This window comes from Dromaius novaehollandiae, chromosome 5 (genome assembly GCF_036370855.1).
Source record: "Dromaius novaehollandiae isolate bDroNov1 chromosome 5, bDroNov1.hap1, whole genome shotgun sequence".
Lineage (NCBI taxonomy): Eukaryota > Metazoa > Chordata > Aves > Casuariiformes > Dromaiidae > Dromaius > Dromaius novaehollandiae.
In genome coordinates this window covers 69689608-69716820 of record NC_088102.1, presented here as the reverse complement: position 1 = coordinate 69716820, position 27213 = coordinate 69689608, and the positions used below count along the sequence as shown (strand labels likewise).

Here is a 27213-nt window from a genome sequence, read left to right as displayed (position 1 = left end):
AAACAAAAATGAAATTGGAAAATGGTTTTAAAGCCTTGGGGTATGCAGCTTCCAGAAACTACATTGGTCCCGAACTAATTCTCAGTTTACATAGCTCTGAGTGCCTCTACTGAAGTTAACAGATTTATTATAAATAACATTAGCTGAAGTCCTAGTTTCTTCTACTCATTACAACTGTGTAGTCATAGTTACAACTTGGGTGGGAGGGGTGCAGTATTTGAGCTTTCACTCAAAATAATTTGTGGTATCAGCCACAGATGACAGGTTTTTAAATTCAGTCAAAGTAATTTTAGTCCAAATCAGGTTGATTTATTTGATATCATGATACCAGAAAACGATGTGCAATAAGAGTGAGATCCTTTGCTGCTTGGTGTTGCATTTTCAAAGGAGGGAATTTAAGAAGCCAGAGGGACCATTTACTAGTAAACAAGAAGCCACATCCACTTTTAAGAAAAAAGATGAGGCTTTTGATGTTCATTTAGAAGGCCTGCAGCAACAGCTCTATGCCAGCAACACTGAATACAGCAAAAAGAAACTATGTATTTTCCAGAAATGCAAAAAAACCTAGGCTGCTGAACACTATTTACAAGAAGGGACTCAATCTTGGAAGGATGCATACAGAGACCTATGGTATGAGAGACTGCAATCAGGGTTTAATCATAATTAGCTCACAATCCTCTACACTTACACGAATGTGATTAAACCGAACCACATGGCAAGCCAAAGGAGGGAAGGAAAAAGCAGGAGTCATCCAACATTTTGAGACTGCACCTCTCTCTAGCAGAGCAAAGCAAACCCACTCCAAAAAAGTAGAGCAAGATGGAAAGATCCTGGTTTCCATTTTGTCTGGGAGTACTCACATCAAGCGGTGCAAATTATATCAAGGCTGCACCAGAGCTGTGGTCAGAAATAGATGAATTCATTCTGTTCACTGTGTACCAAGAAAAGCAAGCCAAGAGAAAAGACTGCCAGAATAAAAAGCATGAGGAAGATGAAGCTGCTCATTCTTAAAAACCAAAGGAGATGACATGCAGCTATGACCTCAAGACTCTGCGCTGCAGGGTAAGAAAGACTCATATCATTTACTATTGGAGACATGATACTATATATGTCTTTCTCCTGACATTTCAAACCACTTCTGGGTCAACAACTGAACTCACTAAATCCTACAAAGGGAACCTCAGGACAGAAGGAGAACGAACACCTTCGTGAAAGGAGCCCTCACAGACAAAAAGAAAAAGACCCAGGAATCAAAACAATTTTGTTAAAGATCAATGTGATGCTTCAACAAAGAACCTCAGGGCAGTTACAAGTCAGCAAAACAACTAAAGGAATGTTCCCAAACATTCGAAATTTCTACACTTCAGCTCACCTCTGCTTTTTTAACTGGCCTATTTGCTGCCATTTGTCTGTTGCTGATCAAACCAAACTTTGCTTCTCTGAAAATACGCATAGAACAGATACAATTTTTACTGCGGTCTTGAGTCTTCCATTATTTACATTAGAAAGCATCTGAAATGAGAAACTGAAGAGTAACTAAAGCAGGTTTACAATTTGATAACTGCATGAACAAAGAGCTAACTGGGTAGAACTACACATCTCTGTTACATGGCTGCAGCTAAGCCGTTGTTCCCTCCTCAAAGATGCAGGCCATTGCTCAAGCAGAAGTCCTGGGCAGCACAAATGCAGATAACACTCTGTTGCCTTTATTATACAGGATACAAGACAAGATCACTGTATTTTTTCTTACAGCCCTTAAAGAAACTTGAACTTGCTGAACAGATGCACATACCTATTTTTGCCTAAAAAGTCAGCCAGGTCTTAACCGTGCAATATGAAATTGTTAACAAAATAATCCTACCTTTCCTTGGTTGTCCTCAGCAAAAGCCAGAGGAGTTGCTTATTAAGAGGCAATTAAAATCCCACAGAGGTTGGTGAAGATAAATTAACATTCCACGAGACAGCAGACCTTTATATAATTAGCAAGTCTTTTGTGAAATCAGTTGCACAGAACTTTGAATGCTTTTGGTCCCAATAAAATTCACATTCCATAAGACAATCAAATTCCAGCTACACTACCATTCCACTAACAATTCCTGCTTCAGTAGCTCCTAGCTTTGTCAAAATTGTTCCTTAAGGGCATGAAGCTTCTCTTGCCTCATTTCTTGGAGGATGAAAAATTTTCATCCTACCATTATTTCAAAAGCTTTAAAAAAAAAAAAAAAAAAAAAAAGGAAAGAAAAGAAAAAAGAAGGGACAAGAGAGCTTAAAAAAAAAAAAATCATGAAAGCCATCTGATCTAAGAAGTGAAGCCCCCCCTTCCCAAACAAGGAATTTCAGAGTCCATGGGCATTATAAACTGTGATTTCACTAGCTTCTAAATGGGCAAGATCAGGTTCAGACACTGAGCTGATATTCTGTATTTGGACACATCCGCAAAGAGCATATTTTAAAATCAGTACAGCAGCAGAAATAGCCCAAGTGCTGCTACAGCTCTGCTCAGAGACCTGCAGTATAAAAATAAAATGCTGGTTTTCAGATAAAGTTTGACCAATTGGGAGAAAAGGCCGTTTTTCAAGTACACAGTAATGCTAGTTTTATCTTTTTTTCTTCTTCTTCCCCAACAGGAAAATGAAAAGAGCTCAGGGAAGGGAATGATAAAAAGGAGAAGGAAGGCATACAGAAAACACCAAAGTTTTTAACGGAAAACTCTTACCATTTTTTCCCAAGCTACTTAACTCTTGTTCACAGCAGCGGAAAATACTTTTGTATAGGCAACTAGGTCAGGTTAACTTTGTTATGAGAATTACAGCCTTTTACTGACAAGCCCTGTGATAAATCTGCTGACCTTACCGAGTAGGTCATACATCAGCGTGCTCCCATCACACACACTGCTTTCATTCATTCGCTCCTGGCCAAAACCAGTGGTGACCCTCTGCAAAGGGCAACAGCGAGAGCAGCATGATAGAAATATCTCTGTGTTTGCACACAGCTCCTTTCATTCAAGGATCCCAAAGGTGTGTGTGATTTTACACTTCATACAACACCTGTCAGGTAACCAAACATTACTGCCGTTTTGTAGAGGAGCTGCCATTACCAACACAGGGTAGTTGAGTAGATACGGGGCTGCAACCTCTTCACCCAACTCTACGGCAGCCAGAAAAACACACTCACCTTGGCTGTACCTTCAGGATTCAAACACGGTGAAACACCAGCCTCCTGCCAAGCCTGGGACAGGGACTGCAACCACATCGCGAACGCCTTTCAAATACTGCACTCAGCTCCCTCTGCTACTAATTCAGCTACACGTGTTGGGGGGCGGGGGACGGAGAGGAGAAATCAAATAACAAAAACTGCAGGCAACAGGCACTTTTTCATGCTAACCTTGTAATTATGGCCTTTTACCCCTTTTCAAGTACAAAACCTGTTCTTGCACTGCAAACAGCTCTATGCAAGCAGTTCTCTGGGTACTTTCTAAGTACTAGTTCATGTTGTCAGTGAACACAGAAAACCACAGACAAACAGACTAATACCACATGTCTGGAGAGAAGCAACACCAAAGCAGCTACCTGCATAAAATGAGTGAACATTCCCAGAAAGCAACTTGTACTTGATGCCCGTTGCAGACCGTCCGTATGTACAGAGTGACTGTGCAGAACCACAAAGAAAGCAAGAACGAATCAACAGTGGAAGCCAGAACGAGAGAATAAGAAGCTATTCATTGAGGTAGATACCATTCTCATAGCTTCGGCAAACCAACAGTTTTACGTTTAGAATCAGAGCAAAAATGCAGACTTTTGCAGTTTCAACGCAGAAAGACATAACCCATAACAAAGCAAAGAGCAGCAGAGGCTGCCACTGAATTCTTACTTCTCCTTGATGACCAAGGCCCATCACCATTCAACACACTTACCCTGCTACAGAGCCCTCCTATCTGAATACTCTGTATATGTATACCCTTCAGGACCCAAGAGAGCTGAAATCACTTAAAAGCCTAAAAGGGCTTTTCTACATAAGAATACTTTCTTACTGACAGAGCTATATAGTAGCATTATATAGCTCTATTTGTACCTGTAAACTCCCCATGTGGGCAGAGATTTTGAGGACTGAGAATGCCTTTTCTTCTTACAGACAAATCCCTGGTACCATTTTTGCAATTCACTTAAAAGCCTAAAGTCAAATAAGCTGGTAAGTGATTTAGTACTTTTGCCCAAGCCAATAGGGAACAAAATGGAGAGGTGGTCAACACTGTTGCATCCGTAGTTCCCAACACAACTTCACTACAAAGGACTCGTGCAAAGAACAAGAAGTCAGTTCCTTGCAAACAAGGAGTTAATTAATAAGAGGGGAAAGAGAAGCACATGGATGTTGGCATAAGGCAGACAGGACCACAAAAGATGTGGAGCTTGGGAAAGAAATAATCCATAAAACTGAACCAAAAGGCCACATTCTTATGCAAAACCAGACTTCCTGTTCCCATCCCACTTTTTTGCCCTCCTTTGACAGAGCACTCTTGACAGATTGTCTGGCCCGACAATGGAAAGGTGAAAGCACAGTATAAGCAGTCACTCCTGTTTGTGCTATCCGCCAAAATGCCAAAAGCAGGCTGACCTTCATTCCCCACTGCCAGAAACACAAGGTCAATACGAACGTCTAAAAGGTTGTCCTGAGCATTCAGCAATGTTTTTTAAAAGCTGTGAAAGGGAAACTTTCCAAGGCTAGGAGAAGCGAAAAGAAAGGTCTTTCAGCAGCTGCAAAAACTACCTTACAAGCCTTTCAATTGCAGCAGGATGAGCTAATGAAGCTGGCCCTTAAACCCTGTAGGTCCAGTGTTCAAATTCTGCTTCAAGTTCGCAAATGAAAGCAGTCTATTATGCTTGCTTTGGTACTCAGAGGAATCAAGCCACATCAGAAAATGACTGTACTCTTTGGCTAGTCTTGTGAAAAATGCAACAGAGACAGGCAGCGGAGTATCTTTCAGTCCATGGGCAGAACTTTCTTCAAAACCTTACCTCCTAGAGCCTTCCAGCCACATCAGTGTTAATCCCTCATTTTCATAAGATGCATTTTTAAAAGAGGCTTCCTGATTGATCATTAAAAAAAAAAAAAAAAAAAAAAGAAAGAAAGAGAGAAAAAGAAAAAAAGAAAAAAAGCTCTCCAAGCATCCAGCTTGACTCACTCAGCTTATGGATACAAAATACACACCTAGTTGTACTCTTCAATTCAAGCATATACTCTAGAGATTGTTCTCTAAACAGACTTCTATTGGTAATATGCAAGACTCGCCTTCTACTTTCTGAGTGACAGGGAATGGCCACCTAGAATACTATTTTCTCTAGCCCAATTATATCAAGCAGCAAACTCTACAAGCTTCTTGGCACAAAGCCTTGCCTCTGTTTAAAATTAAATATAAGGCCTGAAAACAAACTAGATCCAGCAAGAAAATTTTCCCTGTATATTATCTTGTATCTCTCTCCACAAGGAGCAGCCCAAAGGGAAAGAGAGGGACAATTAACCTTCAGCAGCAGAAGAATGACATTTTTAGTTTAAATCCTAATTTAGCATTTTTCCATACAGATTATTTCTTCATAAAACTAACTGAAGCAGGGGCAACCTACAGGATTACCTCTGAAATAGCACAGGGGTGCACAGACTTAGCTTTGACCAACTGTTCTGGCACATCTGCGTTCAGAACATGTCACAAGCAAATTGTTCTTTGAGACACAACTGGAAGGCAAGAGTTGGGTCAGTGCTACTGCACCAGTAGCTACTGGCCAATGAACGGGAAGGAGCAAACCTCTGCCCATGGTCAACTACCCAAACAGGAAGAAGTCCTACAATAGCTTTCTTGTAATAAACTGCATCAGCAGTGGCCTTCACATACAACTTCATTCCTGCAGAGAACTGGCAAAACATAAGATGATCAAAAGGCACAAGAGCTTCCAATTACTGATGCAATTCACGAGTCCAGTTCACAATATCACCCTCTATGTGTTTAACTTTGTAGGAGACTTGGATGCAAAATTCCTGCATTCTTCACCTGGGCCACAGTGAAATTTCAGTGTGTCAGGTAGTTCCTCTCAACTCACCTCTTTAAGACTCAACTTTTAGGTGGCAAACCCAACTCCAGCCAATGCTGCTACTGTAGAAAAGCCAAGAAGTTCCTACCTGATTTGCACGTCCTGCCGTCATCTTCTAGCTGCACACCCGTGGGACAGGCACAACTGTAGAAGGGGTCTCTCGGAGACAGCAGGCACAAATGGGAGCAACCACCATTGTTTTCTTCGCACGGAGTGTGAACTTCAAGAAACAAACAAAAAAGTTTTTTTGTTTTTATTTTCTTTTTATTGGAACCCTAAAGCCTTCCTCTCTCCATAAGGAAGAAATTACAGATTGAACTGACTGACACCAGCTTTAGTGCTAAAAGACAGAGGAACCACAAAATAAGGAGTATTTCATACTCATCCCCCGCCCCCAGCAAAAGCAACTCTTGGGGGGGTGTCTAAATTGAGATGCATGTTCAAAAGATGATCTTGAAAGAATTGGCAGCTCAGCACTTTCTCACCAAACAGTTCTTTCAACGTTTCTAAAGCTGCACACTGCTAAGACCTTTGGACACCAGCTACTTTGTCAAAGCCTGGCCTGCTAGGCAGCATGAGAAAAGAACAACGAGGTTGTGAGTGGAGAAGTGTACAGTTCTGAGAAAGAAGGAAAAGTATACGAATTTGTATTGCGGTAGTTTTGGATACTGGAAAGATCTTTTCCTACCACAAAGCTTTCACAATAAGACATATCCCTGAATTACCAGGAAATACAGAAAGGCAACATGCAAAGCCCCTTAGATATTACTTCAACTTTAGGAAAAGCAGATAACAAATACTTCATCTTTCCTCTTTCTTCTTTTTTTTTTTTTTTTTTTTTTTGGGGGGGGGGGGGGGGAAGCCTCTCTCATTTACCTGGAACAAAAATGACAGCAAGAGATGAAACCGTCCCTTTTAACTCTAGAGAACCTTGTCAGCTTAAAAAAAAAAAAAAAGAAGAAGAAAAAAAAGACAGCCACAAGCTATGCAAGATTTCTCCAAATCATTCATGCTTTGAATGAGCTTTTGAATTGCTCTAATATAAAAATACAAAATTTACATTAATTTGGCTTCTGTTACTTCCACCAGCCGTCACAAACAGAAAAAGGGGAGGGAGGAAAGAAGCTGAAAAGCTGAACCTGATCTTAGTGAAGTCAGTGGCATCTGAGCTATTTTCAGCAGATGCTCTTTCCTTATGTACCACGTTTTCTTTGTGACTGGCCCAGGAATACTATGACCCAAGGGCAGGACATTCCCTGAGCTAAGAGCAATGACAAGCATTCAGCACACAAACTCCTGTCTGGAGCTCTGAGAGGACCCAGGCTGCTGGGCGTACCTGACAGCCGCAGTGGAAACTTGCACCTGTTCCATCACCAAGAGGTTCTCCAAACTCCTTTTGTTTACTTTCAAACCTGTTTACTGACCTCCTATACACTTTACTCTTCCTATAAACATTACCTTTAAGAAAGCAGACTTTACGGTTGGCCTAAATGAATAAGCCAAGGGGCACAAGTATCGCCCCTAAGCAAGAGATGATTCTTCCCATGGCTGCTGCATTACATGCGTTTCCACTCTGTTTGCTTTTTGATCTCCGCCTTTGCTTCTGCTGCTCCTAAATCTCATTCTCACAACCCTACCAATCAAGCCGAGGCAAATCGCCCTTAGAAACTACATGCATACACAAAACACATACAGACTCATTCAATTCTACATTCTCCACACATGGCTTCTATCGAAGAAGCATCATACACAAAGGAAAAAAATAGAGGCACAATATCTGTTTCATATAAAAGCTCAGGACTAAGTCCCTCCCATACTTAAACATTCATTAACTGTTTGTTACATACTGAAGATAATCAGGATCAATTCTGGACTGTAGAAATCATGCTTATAAGTGCAACATGAGTATTATGTATTTTATTGTCATTATATTGATTACCCTATGTAATGAGATGCATTTTTTCAGCTGTGTTTAAAATAACAGTATTTTAAAAGACGATGGGCAAGTCTTTATCATTCCCATTCAGCTATCCAAACCGAAAGATGTCACGAAAGTATTGCACTGGATTTTGGATTTTGTTACCAACTGGGATCATAAATGAGCTCATAACAGTTCGGGTTGGCATTTTCAAAGAATGGTAATGGTCCCAGGTACTCACACCCTGAAAAATTAATTCCTTGGCAAGTTTTTGAAACCCTAAAACTTGATTCACTAAACATTTTTATGATTAATGGTTTTCCTGACCAAATAAATAAAACATTATTTCAAGAAGTTAAGGGAAAAGTAAAACATACAGTATGGCTGTCGGTCGGGACTCAAGACTTGGATGTCCATCGGTGAATACAGGGCACTCAGGATTTCTCTCCTTTTCTCTCCCGTCCTTTTGTTACAGGCATGAATGGAGCGTGTCTGCCAGTCCGTCCAATACAAAGTGTCTCCAGACAATGTCAGTGCAAATGGATGAGTAAGACTACCTTCAACGACTTTTTGCCTAGATCAAAGAAAGAGCAAGGATTAACATATAGAGCTTTCACTAGGCACACGTAGAAAAAAATGTCTGCATTTTAAAAGACTCATCTAGGAATTATCTTTTTTTAACAAATACATTGGAATCAGAGATTCATCTGGTGATAAAAGTAATCAGCACACAGAAAAATTAAAACAAGTTTTTACAATAATCCAGAGGAAATGCATATCCGATGCATTTATCTGTACATCTTCATAACCTCTTTGGCATATGTCATCCTCTGTTGCATCTTAAAAACATTCACAAACCTTCGTACTTCAATTATAGACTCTTTTTTTTTTTTGTCAGTCTATAACTTGAAAATAAGTTTTCCTCTTAGAACACCTTCACTTTGAAAATGCTTTCAAACAAATCACTGTTATCAGCAGCTATAGTAGTACAAGCTTGACAATTAATCTCTAAGTTAGCGTATGAAAGAAAAACAAACGCCTAGTTTTAGTGACCACAAGTTACATCATATTAGCATGCCCACGGAGCACAACAGCAGGCACCTCATAGTAAGCTATGCAAAATGTAGAAATGAAAATTTAGACTTTGTTTAGCTTCTTCATAGCAATAAGGAAACAAATATAGTGTTTCATAGCAACAAGATATCCAATTCAGCTATATACTGGCTTCCGTAAGGCCACACCAAAGTTCCCTAACAGGACTGTGCAAATACCCAAACACAATCACCTTTTGGAGGAAGCAGCTCTGAGGAGTGCTCCTCCCAATTACCACGTTACTTTTTTGGCCTCTCATACAACATATGCCGTGTTTGCCCAAGACTGTCCCAAACTTCCACATTTTGGCTCTATCAAGTTGTACCCAGTCCTTTCTTATAGCAGGAAAGGGAAAGAAATGCCTTGAGAGTCTCTTTCAATTATTCCACTTAGCTTGATCAACAGCAAAAAACAGTATTTTTCAGACTATGTTTTGAAATGCAGAGCAAGAACTCTCCCTACAGAATCACAAAATCACAGACTACTTAAGAGCATCTAGAACTGTACTTAGACTACTACCAAGACCAACTCCCTTCCCACTGCAGTGGCCCATGCCATCTTGGAGCTGCAGGAAAAAAAGCCAGCTTAGCATTTCTGAAAGCTCAGTGTGTTGCAAAGTCCCTTAAATGTCTTATTCTTCCCCTAAAAAGTTCAAACTCAATGACAGATTTCTGTTAATGTCTTTCCTCTTCTCTTTCCTTCCCCCTCTCCTGCCCCCTCAATTAAACTTTTCCAGTCTGGATAGTTTATTTCTCAAGCAGTGATTCCACGGACATTTGAAATATTAGAGACTCTGCAAGATCTCCGATATTCTTACTGGTGTGGCTTGCAATAAACCTGGGCCTGAATGAAAGTACCTGCTCTTCACTCGGCTATAATTCTGTGGAAGGTCGGGCCCTCGGACTTAGGTGGAGGCTACAAATTCAAGAAAACTTCACATGCACAGGATCTTTTATGGAACCCTATTCACTTCCAACAGGCTCTGCGATAAAGCAAGCTGACAACACTTCGTGTCATCCATCACAAAATCCAGACTCTATTCAAAACCATATTCTTCATTTTTGAGTGCTCTTCCCAATGTTACAATCACCAGTTTGTCTCCTGTCACTTATACTTTGTCTAAGACTTAACTATAATGAATATAAATCAGAAACATTTGAGATGTTTCTCCAGCCCCATCTCCCCCAATTCAGCCACACTCCTCCTCTTCCGGAGGTGCATATATTTTAACATTTATTATGAGCTGAACTGAAAGTTGCATATCATACAACATTTCCAACATATTTTCTGAATGCACTGGGTCCACATATTGCAATAACTTTGTGTAATTCACTTTCTGCAATTTTGGGACATCTACTCAGTAAGTGAAAACGCACTTATTTGACGATTTCTCCATCAAAATAATGTGAACTCAGTTTTCACAAAATTTGTGCCTTTTACGTTTGTGCAAACACAACGGCATACATAAACCTTCCAAACCAGTGTTCTGCTACAGTAAACCAGTATTCAGAATACTCATCATACAACTTGAAGAAAGCTAAAGCCTCAGCATCATCCTGAAGGAAAGTGAGGAACACATTTTCATATACCGATAATCAGAACTGCATTTGCATTGTTTCCATAGATGTTAAAAAAGATCAGCTACCACTTGACAGAGAAAGGCTTCTGTTTCATTTTTATCAGCAAGGGCAGCATCTGCATTTTCCTGGAAAAAAAATCCCTCACAAGTTCTTCATTTATTCACACGTGTCATGCACATAAAGGTCAGGTTTGCAACAGACTGACATGCAAACAAGTATTGGCCAGAAAACGAAAACAAAACTATTCTTCTTCTACCTTCTGTTTCAAAGATAAAATTAAAACTGCTCTGAAATTTCTGTCCTTCAAATTATACTAGTTCTCTCATCATAAAACACAGTTGAAAAAACAGAAATATGAGTTTCTTTCCCTTTCCACTCTCACCTTTGCTATTGCTTCTATAATACAGCAATGGCTGAACTTGTTTGAATTTCTAGTGTTGTAGCAGTTGTTTTCCACTATATATCTTCCCTATTTCTACCATTCCAGATATTAAGTCTCCCCCTTTCTCATAATTACATCCCTGGAACTACTGAAACAGTTCCAGTCAACACACTTGCATACCGAAGCTTGCTACATATAAAAGACAGATTGCTCCACTAACTTTGCTCCACTATACAGAATGCAAATTTCCATTTTATTTGAATTCTGAAGTGATTCTGTAATAGAAGGAGTAGAAGTGTTTGAAATACCACAAGATTTCTTTGTTGAGAAGTCTGGGTGAAGCTTATTTTGCTCTGTGTAAAGAACAGAGGCCACCTCCCTCTCACATACCCATTCGCATATGAAGTAGCCCACTTTTCTTCCAATTTGATTCCAAAGCTATTTTCAACTTGGAAGAATAATAGAAGTCTACATTGCCACCAGAACCTAAAGAGAGTTCCAGCTTTCTGCTTCTACATTGAAAGTGGAAAGGAGAAAAGAATAAATTAAAAAAACCTAAAAAAGAAAAAAACCTTAAAATTAAGATCAATATTCATGGAATTTTTTTAATGTGCATAACATTTAAGAAGGAAGTTTTATCACATAGTGACATTATAAAATATACACAAAAATATATGCAGCTAAATGGCATTCGGCTATTATACTGGACAAGGCTTTAAAAGTATGCAGTTGGAAAAATACAAGGACTTTCCAGAATGCATCCTGCATGGGGATAGCCTGATGCTAAGCGTGTATTTACACCCTCCAACAGTTGACAGTAAAATATGCAAGAAATGTACACCAATGCACGAAAAATGTTTTTGCATCCAAAATGGTACATACATTAATTTTTATCCTAAAATATCAATTTCATTTATGGTACAATATAAAACTGCATGGGGGTCAGGGACATGGAGGTGGACATGCACTAATCTGTCAAAAGTAATTCAGCCAGATTGCTGGGATTAGTGTGTATTCAAAAGACTTGATTCCTTTCAGGTGGTCTTTCTCTTCCTTAACAAAGGCAAAATAAATTTTTCTTACTAATTACAGCTTTAAGTTCTGACGCATACATGCTTTCAAGCAACTTTTATACAATTTGCACATGCACAAGAACTGCAGAACCAGACCGGAAACTCTCCCGTCTGCTACCCACCCCCAAATTACAGAAATATATTTACATTATAAGTTTGAAAATTTTGATTTCAAATTTTGAGACAGCATTTTCTTTCAGTCTATGAACATGCACCATGCCTTTGAGCTCCCATTCCATTCTGAAAAGGCCTTTTCCCTTGTCTTTACTTCTGTCACTTAGTACTTGTCATTTGTTACAAAGCCACCATTATTTAGCTCTTACATAGTGCTAGCAATGGAACTTAGAGTGTTTTATAAATGATGTCAATATTGTTATCCATCTTTTATGGGTGTGAAAATCAGGCATAGAACGCATTTCTGTAAAAAAAATTCAGAAAAGACCACGAAAAATGCAGTGTTTTTGCAGGAAGGCATGTTATTCTATTACACAGATACACATAAAAAACCTCCCAGTTTTCATCAATGCAAAATGATTTCATAAAACAGAAATTTTAGATGCTTTAAAATAAATAGATCGTCTGCACTATTTAGAAGTCATTGCAATTTCCAATTCACCTTAGGGGGCTGTTGACACATCAGGATAGCAACCTTCAGACAAGTCACCATTCAAATTGTGTTTCACCATATTCCAACATTCCTCTGTTTATTTCCTCAAGGCAGATTTCTTTAGAACGAGTGCCAAAATCTCAGCATCCTAAGCTATGTTTCAGGACAAGAAGATTCAAACTGGATAATGAAGTTCTCAATATTTCTTGTTCTTTACCTCAGTGCAGAGCAATAGATTCCACTCCCTTCTGTGACGGCAAGAATTGCCTAACTCGCTTTTTAGAAAACGCATTACTTTACTGTAGGAATACAGTGCCAGTTTCTTTTCAGAAAAAGAACAGCAAATTACATCAACAGAAAGACTTCAGCACTGTGAGCCCACCATCAGTGGAAGCCAAGCACTTACTTTGGCCTTTCTTGAACTCCAAGGCCCGTGATCCAAATGTCTGGGCAGGCCATATTTAAGGAAGCATCATTCTGTTTTCTCATCCAATCAGACCAAATAGTATTTTCTTAATCACATATAAATCAATTGCTGTGTAGCACTCAGAAAGCCACTGACTATTCAATAGGCTATTCCTTTAAACTACCTGAAGACCAGAGCTGGTCCAGCATGCAGAAATTTGCTTCCTTGGCAGGACATTTCATTGGCAGATGACATGCAACCTACCCATCGACCACTGGAGAAAATTTAAGGTATAAACTGAAATATCTAGCTCTGGCCTGTCTGCAGGGTCATCTCTCTCTCTCTACAATTGCCAAAGTCAACAGGAGCACTGGGACCAGAGCCCACTGAACAAAACAGCCATACTGCGCTTTCCATCAAGGCTGAAGGAAAAGCAGTCCCAGCTAACTCGGTCCGAAATAAGCTGAATGTGGTTAATTTATAGACATGCCACAAAGAACATCCTTGGACAGGGCCAAGGATAAGCATCTCTCAAGATACCATTGAAAAAATTACGGTAACAATATTGTAAAATCCCAGTAACATTAGTTAAATGTTAGATTGCCTTGGGCCAATGATAAGCATCTCCAGTTATTTTCAAGATAAATATGAACCTAAAAAAGAAAAACCATGCTGTAGAAGGCAGCTAGGAACAGTCTATAGTGAAATGATAATACAAACATATTTACTTTCATTTTTTAAACAAGTTTCATGAGCATGGGAGGCTGCTTTATTTTTGCAAGGTTATTAACGGTTGGGTTTAGCAAGAACAATAAGGTTCTGACATTACTCTAGATTACTGTAAATGCCTCAGGTAAAAATGAATGCTGGGGGAGAAATGATTCACAACATATTATTAACTAAAGGAAACTTACCTAAAGGAACCATCCAGATTTGCTCTATGAATGAAACTCAGTTTTGCATCAGCCCAGTAAAGTTTCTGCTCATCAAGATCTATTGTGAGTCCATTTGGCCAATAAATATCTGAATCGACAATTATTTTTCGTGTGCTGCTGTCCATTCCTGCTCGTTCTATTCTGGGGGTTTCACCCCAGTCAGTCCAATACATGTACCTGAAAAAAAGAAAGCAGAGATGCACACAAATTCAATCACAATAAATGTTAGTTGGCTTTAGGAACAGAAGGGATAGCAGCTCTTTGTGAAGCCCAGGGGGGTTTTGTTTTGATTTTGCTGCTTCTCCATTCTACCATAGAGCAGCATATACACAGATCTATATGCCCCCCAAAACACATTAACATACAACAACCCAAACCACAATTCCAGAGGGTGGAAAAAAAAGGCCTTTATGAGATCATCTCTCAGTAGTATTGCCTCCACATAACGTATTACCATTATCCTTCAAAGTTGGACAGCAGCCTGGTTGTCACAGGCATTTCAACTGCAGATCATCCTTCCATGCCCAGTTATTTCAACCTAATATCCTAAAATCACATTCAGAAGCAACCAATTAACCACCCAAGTAAGCAATTCCCACAAAGACTAAAGTTGAACTTCCTTTTTAAAGTCTGTAGACAGCAAAGAATAAAGTTAAGTGACCTGAAGTTCATTTCTGTCAATAAATAAAAATATGAATGTAGGCAGACTTAGAATGACACCAGATTAAGATTCTGGATGCTTTTCCCCTTCCCATCCCTGCCTCACTTTCCCTGCCATTTCACCTACCCACATGGAGGCAATTTAAGTAGCCTAAATTGAGACATTAGCAGCAGTTATCACCTGGAAAGGACCAGATCAAAAAGAGGCAGCGACATGAAAAGTCTCCATGAGAAGCTGAGGGGGCACAGTTAGGAGAGAAACCGTCTGATCAGAGGAGGACACTCAGCTGCCAGCTGGTAAACACTACCCAGAGAAATATATCCAGGTTGCAGATTAGTCATGGCAGGGGTACAAATGCAAGCCAGCCGTCCCCAGGCATAGCCACCTCAGGCCAGTCCGAGAAACACAACGGTATTTTTTTCTCCGTGCCAGTACAGCCATTTCAGCTCTGCCTGTGTTAGCAAGGCTTTGACCTGAATGAGCTCTCAAAAATTTTGTTAAGTATCTCTCCTGGTGCTTTTTAGACCAGTAGCATTGGATTGGTGCCAGCTAGGTATTTGCACTGACTTATGTATAAGCTAAGTCCTGCTACCACTGGAGCTCTGACAGCAGCATGAAGAGGCATCTACTCAGTCTTGCAGAGCCTATGCTTAGCCAGAGTTCCCATAACCTGGTTTGTCCCAGCACCTCAGATCCCCTGAAGGACACAGCACTGGCTACGCAATCGTGCTACGAGCCTCAGAGGAAGGAAAGGAATGTGCACTCTGATCACACATGGGAGGAAAAAAAAGCTTCATGCTTTTGGGTTTTTTTTAATTGTATTTATTTTTACAAAAAAGAACTGTGCCCACTTTGGGAACAAAGAGGAAACATTTGTAGTTACTGTCATGTTGCTCGGCTTCTGCAGGACGCCCTGCTCTCCCCTTCGTGAAAACAGACACTCCGCCGTAAGCTGCTGCAGGCAGCTGGGCCATCATCTCAGCGAAGGAGGAGCGGACAGCTGTACAGTTATCCCAGGCACATGTGCCTCAGAATAAACTTAGGCTTAAAAGGCTCTGGTCTAGATGTACATACTGCACCCTGATTAAGCCAGACTTCCAGTTCCAGCACAGCCCTAGGCATACCACAAGAGCTTTTTCTGCTCTGAGCCACAGCATTTATTTAAACCATTCTGATCATAGCAGCATATATCATTATTAGCCTCTGTTAATCCTGTTGGGGGGGAGGCTCCTTTATGCTTATAAATATATATAACCATATATATACACACAGGTGAACTGCTCCTGGAGAAGCAGTAGCAGCAGCTGAGCTGCCACAGTTCACAGGCCAACGTATGAATGTAAATTGCTGCTCATTTTGGTTTTCCTTAACGTTGGTTTTCCTTTCCTTCAGGCTGTAATTTGTGGCAATTCAGGCTGTGCGAAGAAGCAGCTATTGACAAACAACTGAAGCCAGAGAAACACAGACACAAAAGACACTATCTGCACAAGCAGCTGGTGAATCAGACTGAGAAACTGATCCGACCAAATATTCATTTTTGGCCAGGTCATTTTTCAGTCAAATTAGTTCTCTGATCTGGCTCACCTGCACTAGCTCTAAATATTCAAAGGACACCTGGAACCATCTCTGCAGAAATGAAGGAGGACAAAAGGAGCAGGGCACAGACACGAGGCCCAGTACAGCTGTCCCAGCATCAACAGTCCCTGCTCCTGGAAAGAATCCCGTAATTTCTGCACTTGAATTTTCAGACTATAAAACCAAAGTATTTCCTCTCTCCTATATCTTCCCTGATTTACAGGGCTATAACCCCACTAAATTCACTGGAATGTCTTCAGCAGATCTTGGGGCACAAATTATTATATACAGCTATGACAATCCTGCACTTATTTGTATATTTAAATGTATAAATGCAGACTATATAGGAGCTTACACCAAAATCAGAAATTCTGCAGCAGTTATTTAAAAGCAAAACAAAAAAAGACAAAACTGGCTAAGTCCAATTAAACCTTAAAAGGAGGCCGAAACAAAAAGGATGAACAAATATCCCAAATGCACCAAAAATTAGCCTTGAACAAAAGCCCTCTCTTCAAGTCTCTCATTAAAATAGGTTTGCAGCCTGCCCTGAAGCTCAATGAATTCAGATGAAGTCTGTAAGCCAAAGGGCCCTGACGAGGTATTTTCTGTCAGTAACTGTCTTTTCTATGATATTAAAGGGGCTCCAGCTCAACATCCGCCTTCTCCCCGCAAGCTGTGGCTCTACTTCATAGCCGACGTGGTTTCCCATGGGGGACACCCATGACCACACAGAGATTACTGGACAAAACCAGCACTTTCAACTTCGCACATGATTCAAAATTACTTGATGAGCTTGCCACAAAAAACCTACACCCCTATTCTTTAGCTTGCTGACCAGTGCAACCCTCAACTCTCAGCAATGCGCAGGCCACCCAAAGGTCTACACAGTATTGCAAGAGTAAGAGACACCCCCCCAGAAAGGCCCGCAGGAGGAAAATCTATTTGGCCAAGAGTCCCAGAGCACTGGTGCTCCGACAGCGGAAGGAGCAAGTAAAGGCAGCAGCTGTAGAGCTGAAGCCGCTTATCCAGCTCCTGCAGAGAAAGGGGCATTACTCTGCAGCTGCAAATTGGGGCCCTGGACTCTACAACTGCTAGGGCGATCCTCGTGATCCTTCGTATCCCACCATACTATCTAGGCTGTTTTGACTTTTTTTGGTCAAATAACCCAAGGCGCAACCCAGCAGCTGACACAAGACACTAATAGGCCATAAAATGTCATGTTTTAAATGCTTGTCTTCGTGGGATTTTCAAGAACACACACAGTGTCACACTTCCCTTTTTTACCCTCCTCTATTTTGTAAGAGTGACAAAGCCAGTTGAAACCAAATTAAGTACAAATATTATGCTGGCTGAGATACCCTACACTGAGATTCAGCTGAAAACAGAATTTTTCTGGGCAAGTTATAAATCCTGGAAAAAATCCATGGTTATTATGGAAAAAATGACACAAGCTTAGCTACGGCAGCACCAGCAAACTCTACTAGAACAATAATACTACAGTGAGAGTTTATCAGAGGAGTCAGAACATTAAAATAGGTCAGGAAAGGGCTGGGAAACAAGCTCCCAAATCCTCGGGCATTCTAAGGAAGCGACATGCTCACAAATCTAGTTAAGCGGCGTGGAAAAGCAGCCAACTGAGAGGGCCTCTTACCACTAGCATCGCAGCTAACCAAGCAACGGCGCCAAGGGAGAGCGATGGGGGGAAGAGGAAGAGGAGGCAGCAAGAAAAGGGAAATTTACCCAGAAGCCTGAAATTCTCAGCCAAAGAAGCTAAACTGAAGAACAATTCAACAAGAGCACAACTAGCAAATTAATAATAATAATCACTCGGGATATTTATTTAGTATAAGTGGATATAGATTTGCTCATTCGTAGGTCAAGCACCACAAGAAAAAACTTCAGGGCAGGAAGAACAAACCTTGATGTGATTAGTTAGCAAGAGAAAGCCAAAGGTTTCGTATCTACCTGTGAAATAAGCCATGGATCTGCTAAAGAAATTCAGAGTCTTCTATCAAAACTACAGAAATCTGTTCATGTCCACAGGGCTCCTCAGAGAATGATGAGCCTCCATACAATGGAGGAATGAAGTATTTTAACAATGTCCAGTAACAGCTATTATGTATTTCAGTTTGCATCTTCAAAATACCTGCAGGAAACAGGAACAATGCCTACATGAACAGCAGATATTTTGGGTTGTACTGGGGGAGAGGGGAGAAAGGCAGGAAAGAACATGACAAAAAGCTGAAACAAAGTGGCTTATCAAAGAAAAATCAGGTTATAGCTGTAGTGTTTTATTGTCACAGTCTACACAGTGTAACAGTTACATACTGCATCCTGTGAGGAAATGATTAACCTGATATTAAGAATGTTTAAGCCAGTTAAGAATATATAATTTAGGAGACTAGAGTGATAACTGAGACATACCTGTACACAAAAGAGAAAAAAAAAAAAGGGTAACTCCATAAAAATACGCCATTTTTAAAAAAAAAATTGCTCAGAAGTCCACATTTCTTTTTGTCCTCAGCAGAAACCGAGAACTTCAAAACAGCCTTGCCATCATCAAATGTTTCAGTGACAGCTGATGTTTTTGCCTTGGTTTTTGTTCTTCAGATCTAGCCTTGTTTGCTGGTGTCCCGTATGTTAACAACCCCTAAGTATCATCTTCATTTCATTTTTTAAAAAAATTAATTGGATACTTAGCCCAGACAGGATTTCAGGAACATTCACTAGAATATGCAAAGAATGCCAGTCCAGTACTATCTGTGCTATGACACTGCTTTCCGTTTTGGAAGCCTGTTGAAAAGATACATGTTCAACAAGAACGGAGAGCCTCCTATGGGCACTTGGGTAGGGCTTTTTGGTTCTATTTGTTAGGGTTAATTACAGTTTTAAACTGCCTTGGGCTAGGGCACACTCTAACAACTATAATGAGCTAAAAATACGAAAACCAGTATCTTTGCACACATGAGATCAACTGTGTTTTAAGGACTGAGATTTGGCATCACAGGAGTTTTGTATCCCACCTGGGCAGCAACAGGTCAATGAAAGCAAAGCAACACTGAGGTTATAAAAGAAAATAAAAACATTGATTTCTGAAGAACTAGTTAAAAAAAAAAAAAGGAAGCAAAATTCACTGCTAAGCAACTATCACAAATCAATACTCTTAAAAGAAAAACCACAGAGCCCTAGAGAAGCACAGAACAAAACGCAGCTATGGAATAATCTCTCAGCTTATTTTATTCAGTTCTCTGGGGATGCTTAAGTGCCATTTACTATGTTCCCTTACTGGGATTTACCCTTTCCTCCAGACCTTTGTTTTTATTTTTATTTTTTTTTTTTGGTCTTGAGAGAGAGCAAGAGAGAGATTAATCTCTAATAATTATTTCACAACAATTGCACCAATCCTGTCCCTAGGGTTAATCATATTTTGCTACACCAAACAGACCACAGGAGCAAAGCAGAGCAAAAGCCAAAGCTTCATCAGGGAGAAGACATAAATATGTGCTTCTTTCTGATCACACAACCACTAATGGACCATCAAGTCCATAATTCAGTAGCCAAAAGTTTACTGGTTTCAGCGAAGTTTGTAAGATTCAGTTATTCATCTATTAATAGTACTAAGCACAGTGGCTCCAAACTTCACTACCAAGCTTTCTAGTCAGTAGACAGATACATGCAGCCCAACCACGGTCAGCAAGCCACTGGATTTTGCCATATACTTAATTACCCCATTGAATCAGGGCTTAAACGGTGCTTCAGTAACATTGGAAGAATGGGACTGAAAGGCACGTTGCGAAATAAACAGATTTTAATGTTGGCAAATTGCTCTCCAGTGGCCTTACTTTTGCCTGCTTAACTCATTTTAAAATTCCAGGTGCAGGAGCAAAAACAGGATGGAGACCATATTTCCCCTCAGTTTTAAAGCTGCAGGTCATTTCTTATTTCCTGGTACTTTATCCCTCTTGTCATCGTTTTTAACAAGAGTAGAAATCACAGCCATGCCCTCAAAGAATAGCCAGTCAGCAATCTGAGCTGGAAGCGATCACTGCGGGGGGGACAGGGGGAAGCCCACACTGCCCAAACAGTTTCCATCTCCCCAAATGTAGTATCATTGCCAAATCTTATACAACCTGCTTACATAAAAGGGCCAGTTGCACAGATGATGTAAATCAGCACAGTCTTCTCTGATTTCAGCAGTTCTCCAACTTACACAAGCCCAGGGCATAGAACAGGAGTTTACAGGAAATTGCCATGAAGTTCAGATTCCTGCACACTTAAAACTTACTTCCTCCATCCTATCATTTAAGTTACAAAAAGAAAACAAAACAAAAAAAGGAGTAGAAAAACCCAGGAATGAAAAGTTGCAGAATTGACAACAGTGATCAGAAATATCAACAGCTAAACTCAGCTGCTAAATGACATAGTCCTAACTACCAAAAGAAGGGAAAAGAAGGCTATCATAGCATTGACCTGCAAATTATTTGCTCAAGTTATCTTGTATTTTACAAGCACTGAACTTTGCAACCTGGATGTTCTTTACAAAACACATGGCATCAAAACATCTTTCTACTCCAGATCAAGAATACGTACCCTATACGTAACCGTAACCCACGTTCAAAGACATATATTTAAAACAAAACAAAACAAACATCCCAAAAACCACCTCTCCACTACGGCCTTCCTACAGTAGTTCTTTAATTTTCACAGGTTTGTTCTTTTAATAAAAAAAATATCTCTAGTATAATATTTGGAGACTGAGAAGGAAGATGAAATATGGTTGCTTATCAACCGATAAGTGGTTGCAGACTACCGCAATGAAGTGCTTTCAAGGAGAGATCACTTCTCTCCCTGCTCACCCATACAGAAAGGAGTAAGATGCCCTAGTGATTTTGCAAAGCTAAACAAGCATGTATCCAATACAGCTTCAAAAGCCTGTTAAAAAGCCAGGTTACATGACACAGCGTAAAGCTGAAGGATCCTTGGAGAGAGGGTGCAAACAATCTCAGAACCCTCAAGAAAACTTCCAAACATATGAAGCTAGAGAGGGAGGTCAGCAGTAAGGAGATATTTGCTGCAGTGTTCAGTGGGGTTAAGAACAGAATTCTCAACTTGGAATGCAATAGGACTGCAAATCTCTCTGGTACTTTGAGAAAAAGAAACTGCACTGGTAGAGTTTCCTGGAAAAAAAGGAGAGTCACACATGCTTTATGTCTTATGGTAAAGCACTTTTCCCTCAAAAAAAGTCCAGCCCATTCTTCTTATTCAAAAAGCTCTACAGAAACCAGAAAAACAGCTTTAAGGAGCTAAAATGAGTCCTCACATTCCTTATAAATACATCTCTCGGTCAGTAGATAAGGTACAAGAAATACATGCAATATCACGTATTCTTCCCAGACACACTTGAGAAGAGATGAAGAAATACAATATTTAAAAGCAATGACCTCATATTGACAGCACTTTGCAAGCAACTCAACATCATACCACCACTCTAAGATAGTCCAGGAAATAGCAGAAAACAAGCAGGGAAAGGACCTTGGAAGATCGTGAGCCCTACCCCAGAAAGGCCCCAGAATCACTGAGGCCGGAAGGGACCTCTGGAGATCATCTAGTCTACCCCTCCCTGCTCAAAGCAGGGTAAAGCAGAGCAGGTTGCCCAGGACCATGTCCAGTCAGGTTCTGAATACTTGCAAGGATGGAGACTCCACAACCTCTCTGGGCAACCTGTTCCAGTTTCTGATTACTCCCTCAGTGAAAAAGAGAGTTTTAATGTTTAAATGAAGCTTCCTGAATTTTAATTTGTGCTCACTGCCTCTTGTCCTTTCACAGGATACCATTGAGAAGAGTCTGGTTCCATCTTCACTCCCCTTCCATCAGGTATTTATACACACTGATAAAATCCTCTGAGCCTTCTCTTCTCCAGGCTAAACTATTCCACATCTCTCAGCCTCTCCTTGTATGAGATGCTCCAGTCCCTTAATCATCTTTGTGGCTCTTTGCTAGACTCACTCCAACAGGTCCATGTATCTCTTGTACTGGGGAGCCCAGCACTGGACACGTTCCAGACGTGCCCTCATCAGCGCTGAGCAGAGGGGGAGGATCACCTCCCTCAGCCTGCTAGCGATGTTCTTCCCTAATGCAGCCCAGGACGTCGGCCTTCTCTGCTGCAAAGGCACACCGCTGGCTCAGACTCGATTTACGGAGTATTAGGACCCCCAGGTCCTTCTCTGCAAAGCTGCTTTCCAGGTAGTCAGCCCACAACCTGTACTGGTGCGTGGGGCTGTTCCTCCCCAGATGCAGCCGTTTGCAAGGATTTTGCACAGGCAAAAGCTGAGGTCCCACATTCTGGCACTTTATCCAAGGCCACACAGTGAGAAAAGCATTAGGATCAGGCCTATAAAAGAAGAGGAATCTGTTTCCCTGTCCAGTGCTCAAATAAATAAAAGACAGCTTTTTATAAATAAGAAACTGTTAATGGAAAAAAAGGACATAGGCCGGTTAAACAAGTTTTTCTGACCAATAGGGATCTTGAATTCAGTACCTACCATGAATACCATATGAGCAGATGACAAAAAAGAGCCTTCAAAATTGTTGCTGTGGAGGAAAAAGAAAAAACTGATCTAGCTGTTATTTCTTTTCCATATGCAGAACTGGTAATCCTATCAAACTACTCAGTGCAAGACAGTATAATAACCAAAGAGCTTTTTCTCCCTTGTGTATAATTTAGATGGACATCTTTTTCAGAAGACAAATCATCTAATCAGACCCTAGCTAGAACAGCTCCAAGGCTATCATAATCTTGCAGTTCCACAACCCAACTGATGCAGCCTACCTCTCTTTACTCTGAGGACAGTCTTTAATCAGGAAACCACTACGAACTACAGAAAATAAGTCTGGAACCAATTTCAAAAAGTCATTTAGTCTCCTGCATCTACAATGTTGCGGAATCTCCTCTTCAGGAATTCCCCTCTGAAAGGCAACAACACAATCCTGCAGATGCTCACACCAGCACAGGTGAGTAAAGGTTCTCCTTCCCAAGCAGGGTCTGTTTAACTCTGGCAAACAGCAGCAATTCCTGCCCCAAGCTTCAGGGAAAGCTCAGCTGTTGGGTATCAGCTGCTGATCCACCGTTTACAACGCAACCTGCTGCAGCAACGTGAAACTAGTGCTGCTTCACCATAAAATGCCATTTCTGCAGTGGGAGGGGAAGCAAGAATCATCTCCAGCTAATCTCTTCCTGCTTAGAAGCCAGGATCCCAGGAATATGAGCACGCATCAGTGGGACGGGGCGACGAAGCACTGGAGGAACTGCAGATAAAAGGTCTCTTAGGCTGTGGTTCATTGATAAGCTATCTTTGGGAGTAAATCTGACTTCAGCTGCTCCTGCCTCCACTTCACCATTGTCCTTTCAGGAAACCACATTTCAACTAGGCTGACACCAGAGTTAGCAAAGCAGCGTTATAAAATAAATCAGGAAACTGATTTACTTAAACAAACAGCTTACAAACGTTTTCAAAGGCAGCAAACCTTTTTAAACATGATAGTTCCTTGAACTTGTTCACAACACAAGACACTAACCTTGTGCTGGCATAACTGAAGAAGGAAAAAAGGGAAGAAAAAAAATGGAGCAAAAGGCTGGAATTCCTTATCCTCAGGGAAACGCAAAAGCTACAGCTCACACACTGTCTGGGCAGCAATGGCAGGTGACAAAATGAATCGGGATGCTTTGCAGCTATGCTAGTAGCTGCAGGCCCCCAGCTGGGAGATCCTGACCTAAGTGAGCATATGTCACACAGCAAAAGAATCACTGAGTTTATTGGGGGGGGGGGGGGGGGGGGGGGGGAGACACCAAGGCCAATTGCTAATCTGACAAACAAATACACAATCACAGCATTTTACTAGCCCAAGGTCACAAAGAAAAACTGCAGCGGAGTTGGAAACTGGGACAGTATCTTTTACGATTAAATTTAATATTCAACTTACTCTCCATCAGCACCCCCAAGTCCTTTTTTTCCCTAAAAAAAAAAAATCTTTCCTTTTAAAAAAGGGAAAAATAGTCCGGATCTCACAACATTCAACTCATTTTAAGATACTGCAGCACCTCAAAAGTCAGAGGAGATCCACCTAGTAAAAGGTGCAAAATAAACTGTTAAACTCCCTCCCCATCAGCTTGCAGAGGTACCTCCCTCCCTCTGCTGATTACAAATGGACTCAATGATGACTTGGTGACCTAAGTCATCCTATTCTTAAACACAATCTTAAAAACAAAACAAAACAAACAAAAAAACCCCGGTTGTGTGGAAAAATTCTTACTTCAGCTTAAACTATTGCTTAATTTTACATGAAAAAGGTACATACTTTGAGTTAAACCAAAGCCACCCATCCATGATCAGAAGAATGGCACGAGTCCAGCCAAACCAATATGTCATGTATGCCACCACTTCTCCATTATTTCTCAGTTGTTCCAGTTATACACTGCACCCATCAAGACCTTCTAATCATCGCAGAGAAATCCAGCTTCCACCACCTCTTTGGCCCTAGAGCCAATGACAAAACCAAAGCTACGTTCCTGACTTCACAGGAGAAGCACAAAGCAGCACACGTTGGCATTGAGACAACTGAAGCCATCCCATCATTGCATTAATCGACCTCCTTCTGTTCGCCTAAAAATGGTGTTGAAATAAAAAAAAAAGATAAGAATCATATGGCTTCCAAACTGCTTAAGAAGGCTAAATGTGTACAAAGCAAAGACGCCTCAGTCACAGGGACTCAGCCCCTTCATTAGCATACAAGGACACAGAACTGGAAAGAGAGGCCTTAATGGGAGAGGGAGTTTTATGGAGTTATTAAAGAAGTCCACAGACTTCCACTTCTTCCCCAAGCAATTTCAGCTGGAAAAAAATCCTACTTTTTTCTACTCCCTCTGGACAGGCAGCTCTGCTCCCACATGAGGCAAATGGTTTTTGAATAATTTATGCCCTTTAGTCATACCTATGAGCAGGGAGGGGACAGAGGAAACAAAAGAGAATGATGAAACATCTACAGCGAGGCTGTCACCATCAAGGGGCATCCTTCTGAAAATCAGAGTAAATAACACTTCCCGCAAGAACTTCAAGTTTCTCATGCATGAGAACATTTGCAGCTATTTGGCCACACAGTGTATCAAAAGCTTTCCGACTACAAGAAATTACAGCCATACCAAGAGACTGGATATGACTTGTAACCAATTTTATGGCTGAGTACTTTTCTTACATTATAAGAAAACAACCGTGCTACTCATACATTCATCCCCATTACAGTATTTCAAACAATTAACCTAAAGCTTCAAAATAATTGTATACTTCAAGTTAATTACTTAGACACATGGGATATAAGTTAAGCTCTGCCTTTCTAGGGAGAAGCAAACCAGATTTTGACTCAAATCAAGGTCATCTTCTGCATTTTGACCAAGCAGATAAAACAAAAGCTGCTCAAAAGCAAAATCATTACCCATACCATGTTTACTTTTTTTCTTCTCCGATATTTTTAATAGTCAAAAGTTAAATAGTCAAATATAGTCAAATAGTCAAAAGTCAATAGCTGCAGAATCAGTATTCTTCCTCCTCTCCATGGCTTCAAAAGAGATTAGATCAGACTGATGATACACTGTTAAAATACATTTCACCATACAAAGCAATTTAAACCAAAATATTCAAAGCCTCAGTCCAGTACGGCATATACAAACATAAGCTTTAGCATACAGATGATCCCAATGATTTCAGAACAGGAAAGCCAACATGCTTAACCTTGATCATGCAACATAGTGTTGTGTGGGACCAAGATCTTAGCGAATCAGCACGAAACACCACTAGGGCTCTACTTAAGTGCAGCTGTAAACACAGTTGTGAATTATATAAGAACAGCAATAGGTCTGGTTCATGGTGTTATTGTGACACTGAGGAAGCACTAGATTAACGGCTAGGTACATTTGAGACCTCTCATTTCAGACTCTAAACTAAGAGCTTTCTAATCTTGATAGCTATCCCTTCCGAATACATTTTTATACCCCACTTGACATACTTAGTCATCCCTTTTCTTCAATAGCAAAATACACCTTATTAGTCAAGGGCAGTCATTGCTTAATGATTTTATTTGATGTACCATAAGCAACCTGAAGAAGAAGTCGGACTAAGCCAGGGAACACAAATACTTCCTTAACACTGTTCACAACCTGACTAGACTTGTTGTAACCTCCAAAATAATGACCATTCTGCAATATGCCAAAGCTGATGATTAATAGCTTTATTCTTTGTACCCAATCATTTTTTAATTGCTGTTTTCTAATTTGCATCTTTCTCATTTCCTTCCTTGAAAGCCTCTGTCATTCCAAAAAGGGAAGGCTGATGCATAAATCAAGTTAGCTACTGTGCTGCCTCACTGGCACTCCCGTTGTCCAACAGAACAAAATACCTTTCACGCCGTGGTATTAAGAACTAAAATGAGGGAGGAAATACAGAAAGATGCAACCAGGTTTGCAGCTTTCCTCTGCAATTCCTTCAGCCAATCAAATTATTTTAAAGGTCCCTGCTCTCCTCCTTCACAAACATCCCCAGTCACTCATCTCTACAAACCACACTAGAGTGAGCATGCCAGCTCAGGTATGCCAATTCAACAGTCCCAGGAACTGGGATTCACACGTTCTTTAAAAATGTTTCTTTTGAGGAAACTAAAGTTTCTGTGCCTGAACACATAGTAAGCACTTGTTATTGAAATGCTTTCTTACTTCTTCATACAACATTCATAATATTTTGATTCTTTTCACTTAGCCACAAAAAAATCTTTCTTCAGGCTCGAGTAAAACTTTACATACCCTAACTTGAGTTTTGTTACAAACTGTCATGCCGAAAACACAGAAATACTTAAACAGA

The 27213-nt window shown here is 40.5% G+C and overlaps 1 protein-coding gene across 3 annotated transcripts in view; it reads right to left on the bottom strand.

Annotated features, from left to right (window-relative positions):
• Positions 1-27213, bottom strand: part of LRP5 (LDL receptor related protein 5) — a 175382-nt gene that overhangs the window by 104445 nt on the left and 43724 nt on the right. For all 3 annotated transcript variants that reach the window (XM_026108080.2, XM_064513233.1, XM_026108081.2), the window contains exons 3-5: positions 14053-14250; positions 8376-8572; positions 6169-6300 (exon numbers count right to left, since the gene is read on the bottom strand). In XM_026108080.2, coding sequence (XP_025963865.2) covers positions 6169-6300; positions 8376-8572; positions 14053-14250 — 527 coding nt within the window. The remainder of the gene's footprint in view (positions 1-6168; positions 6301-8375; positions 8573-14052; positions 14251-27213) is intronic.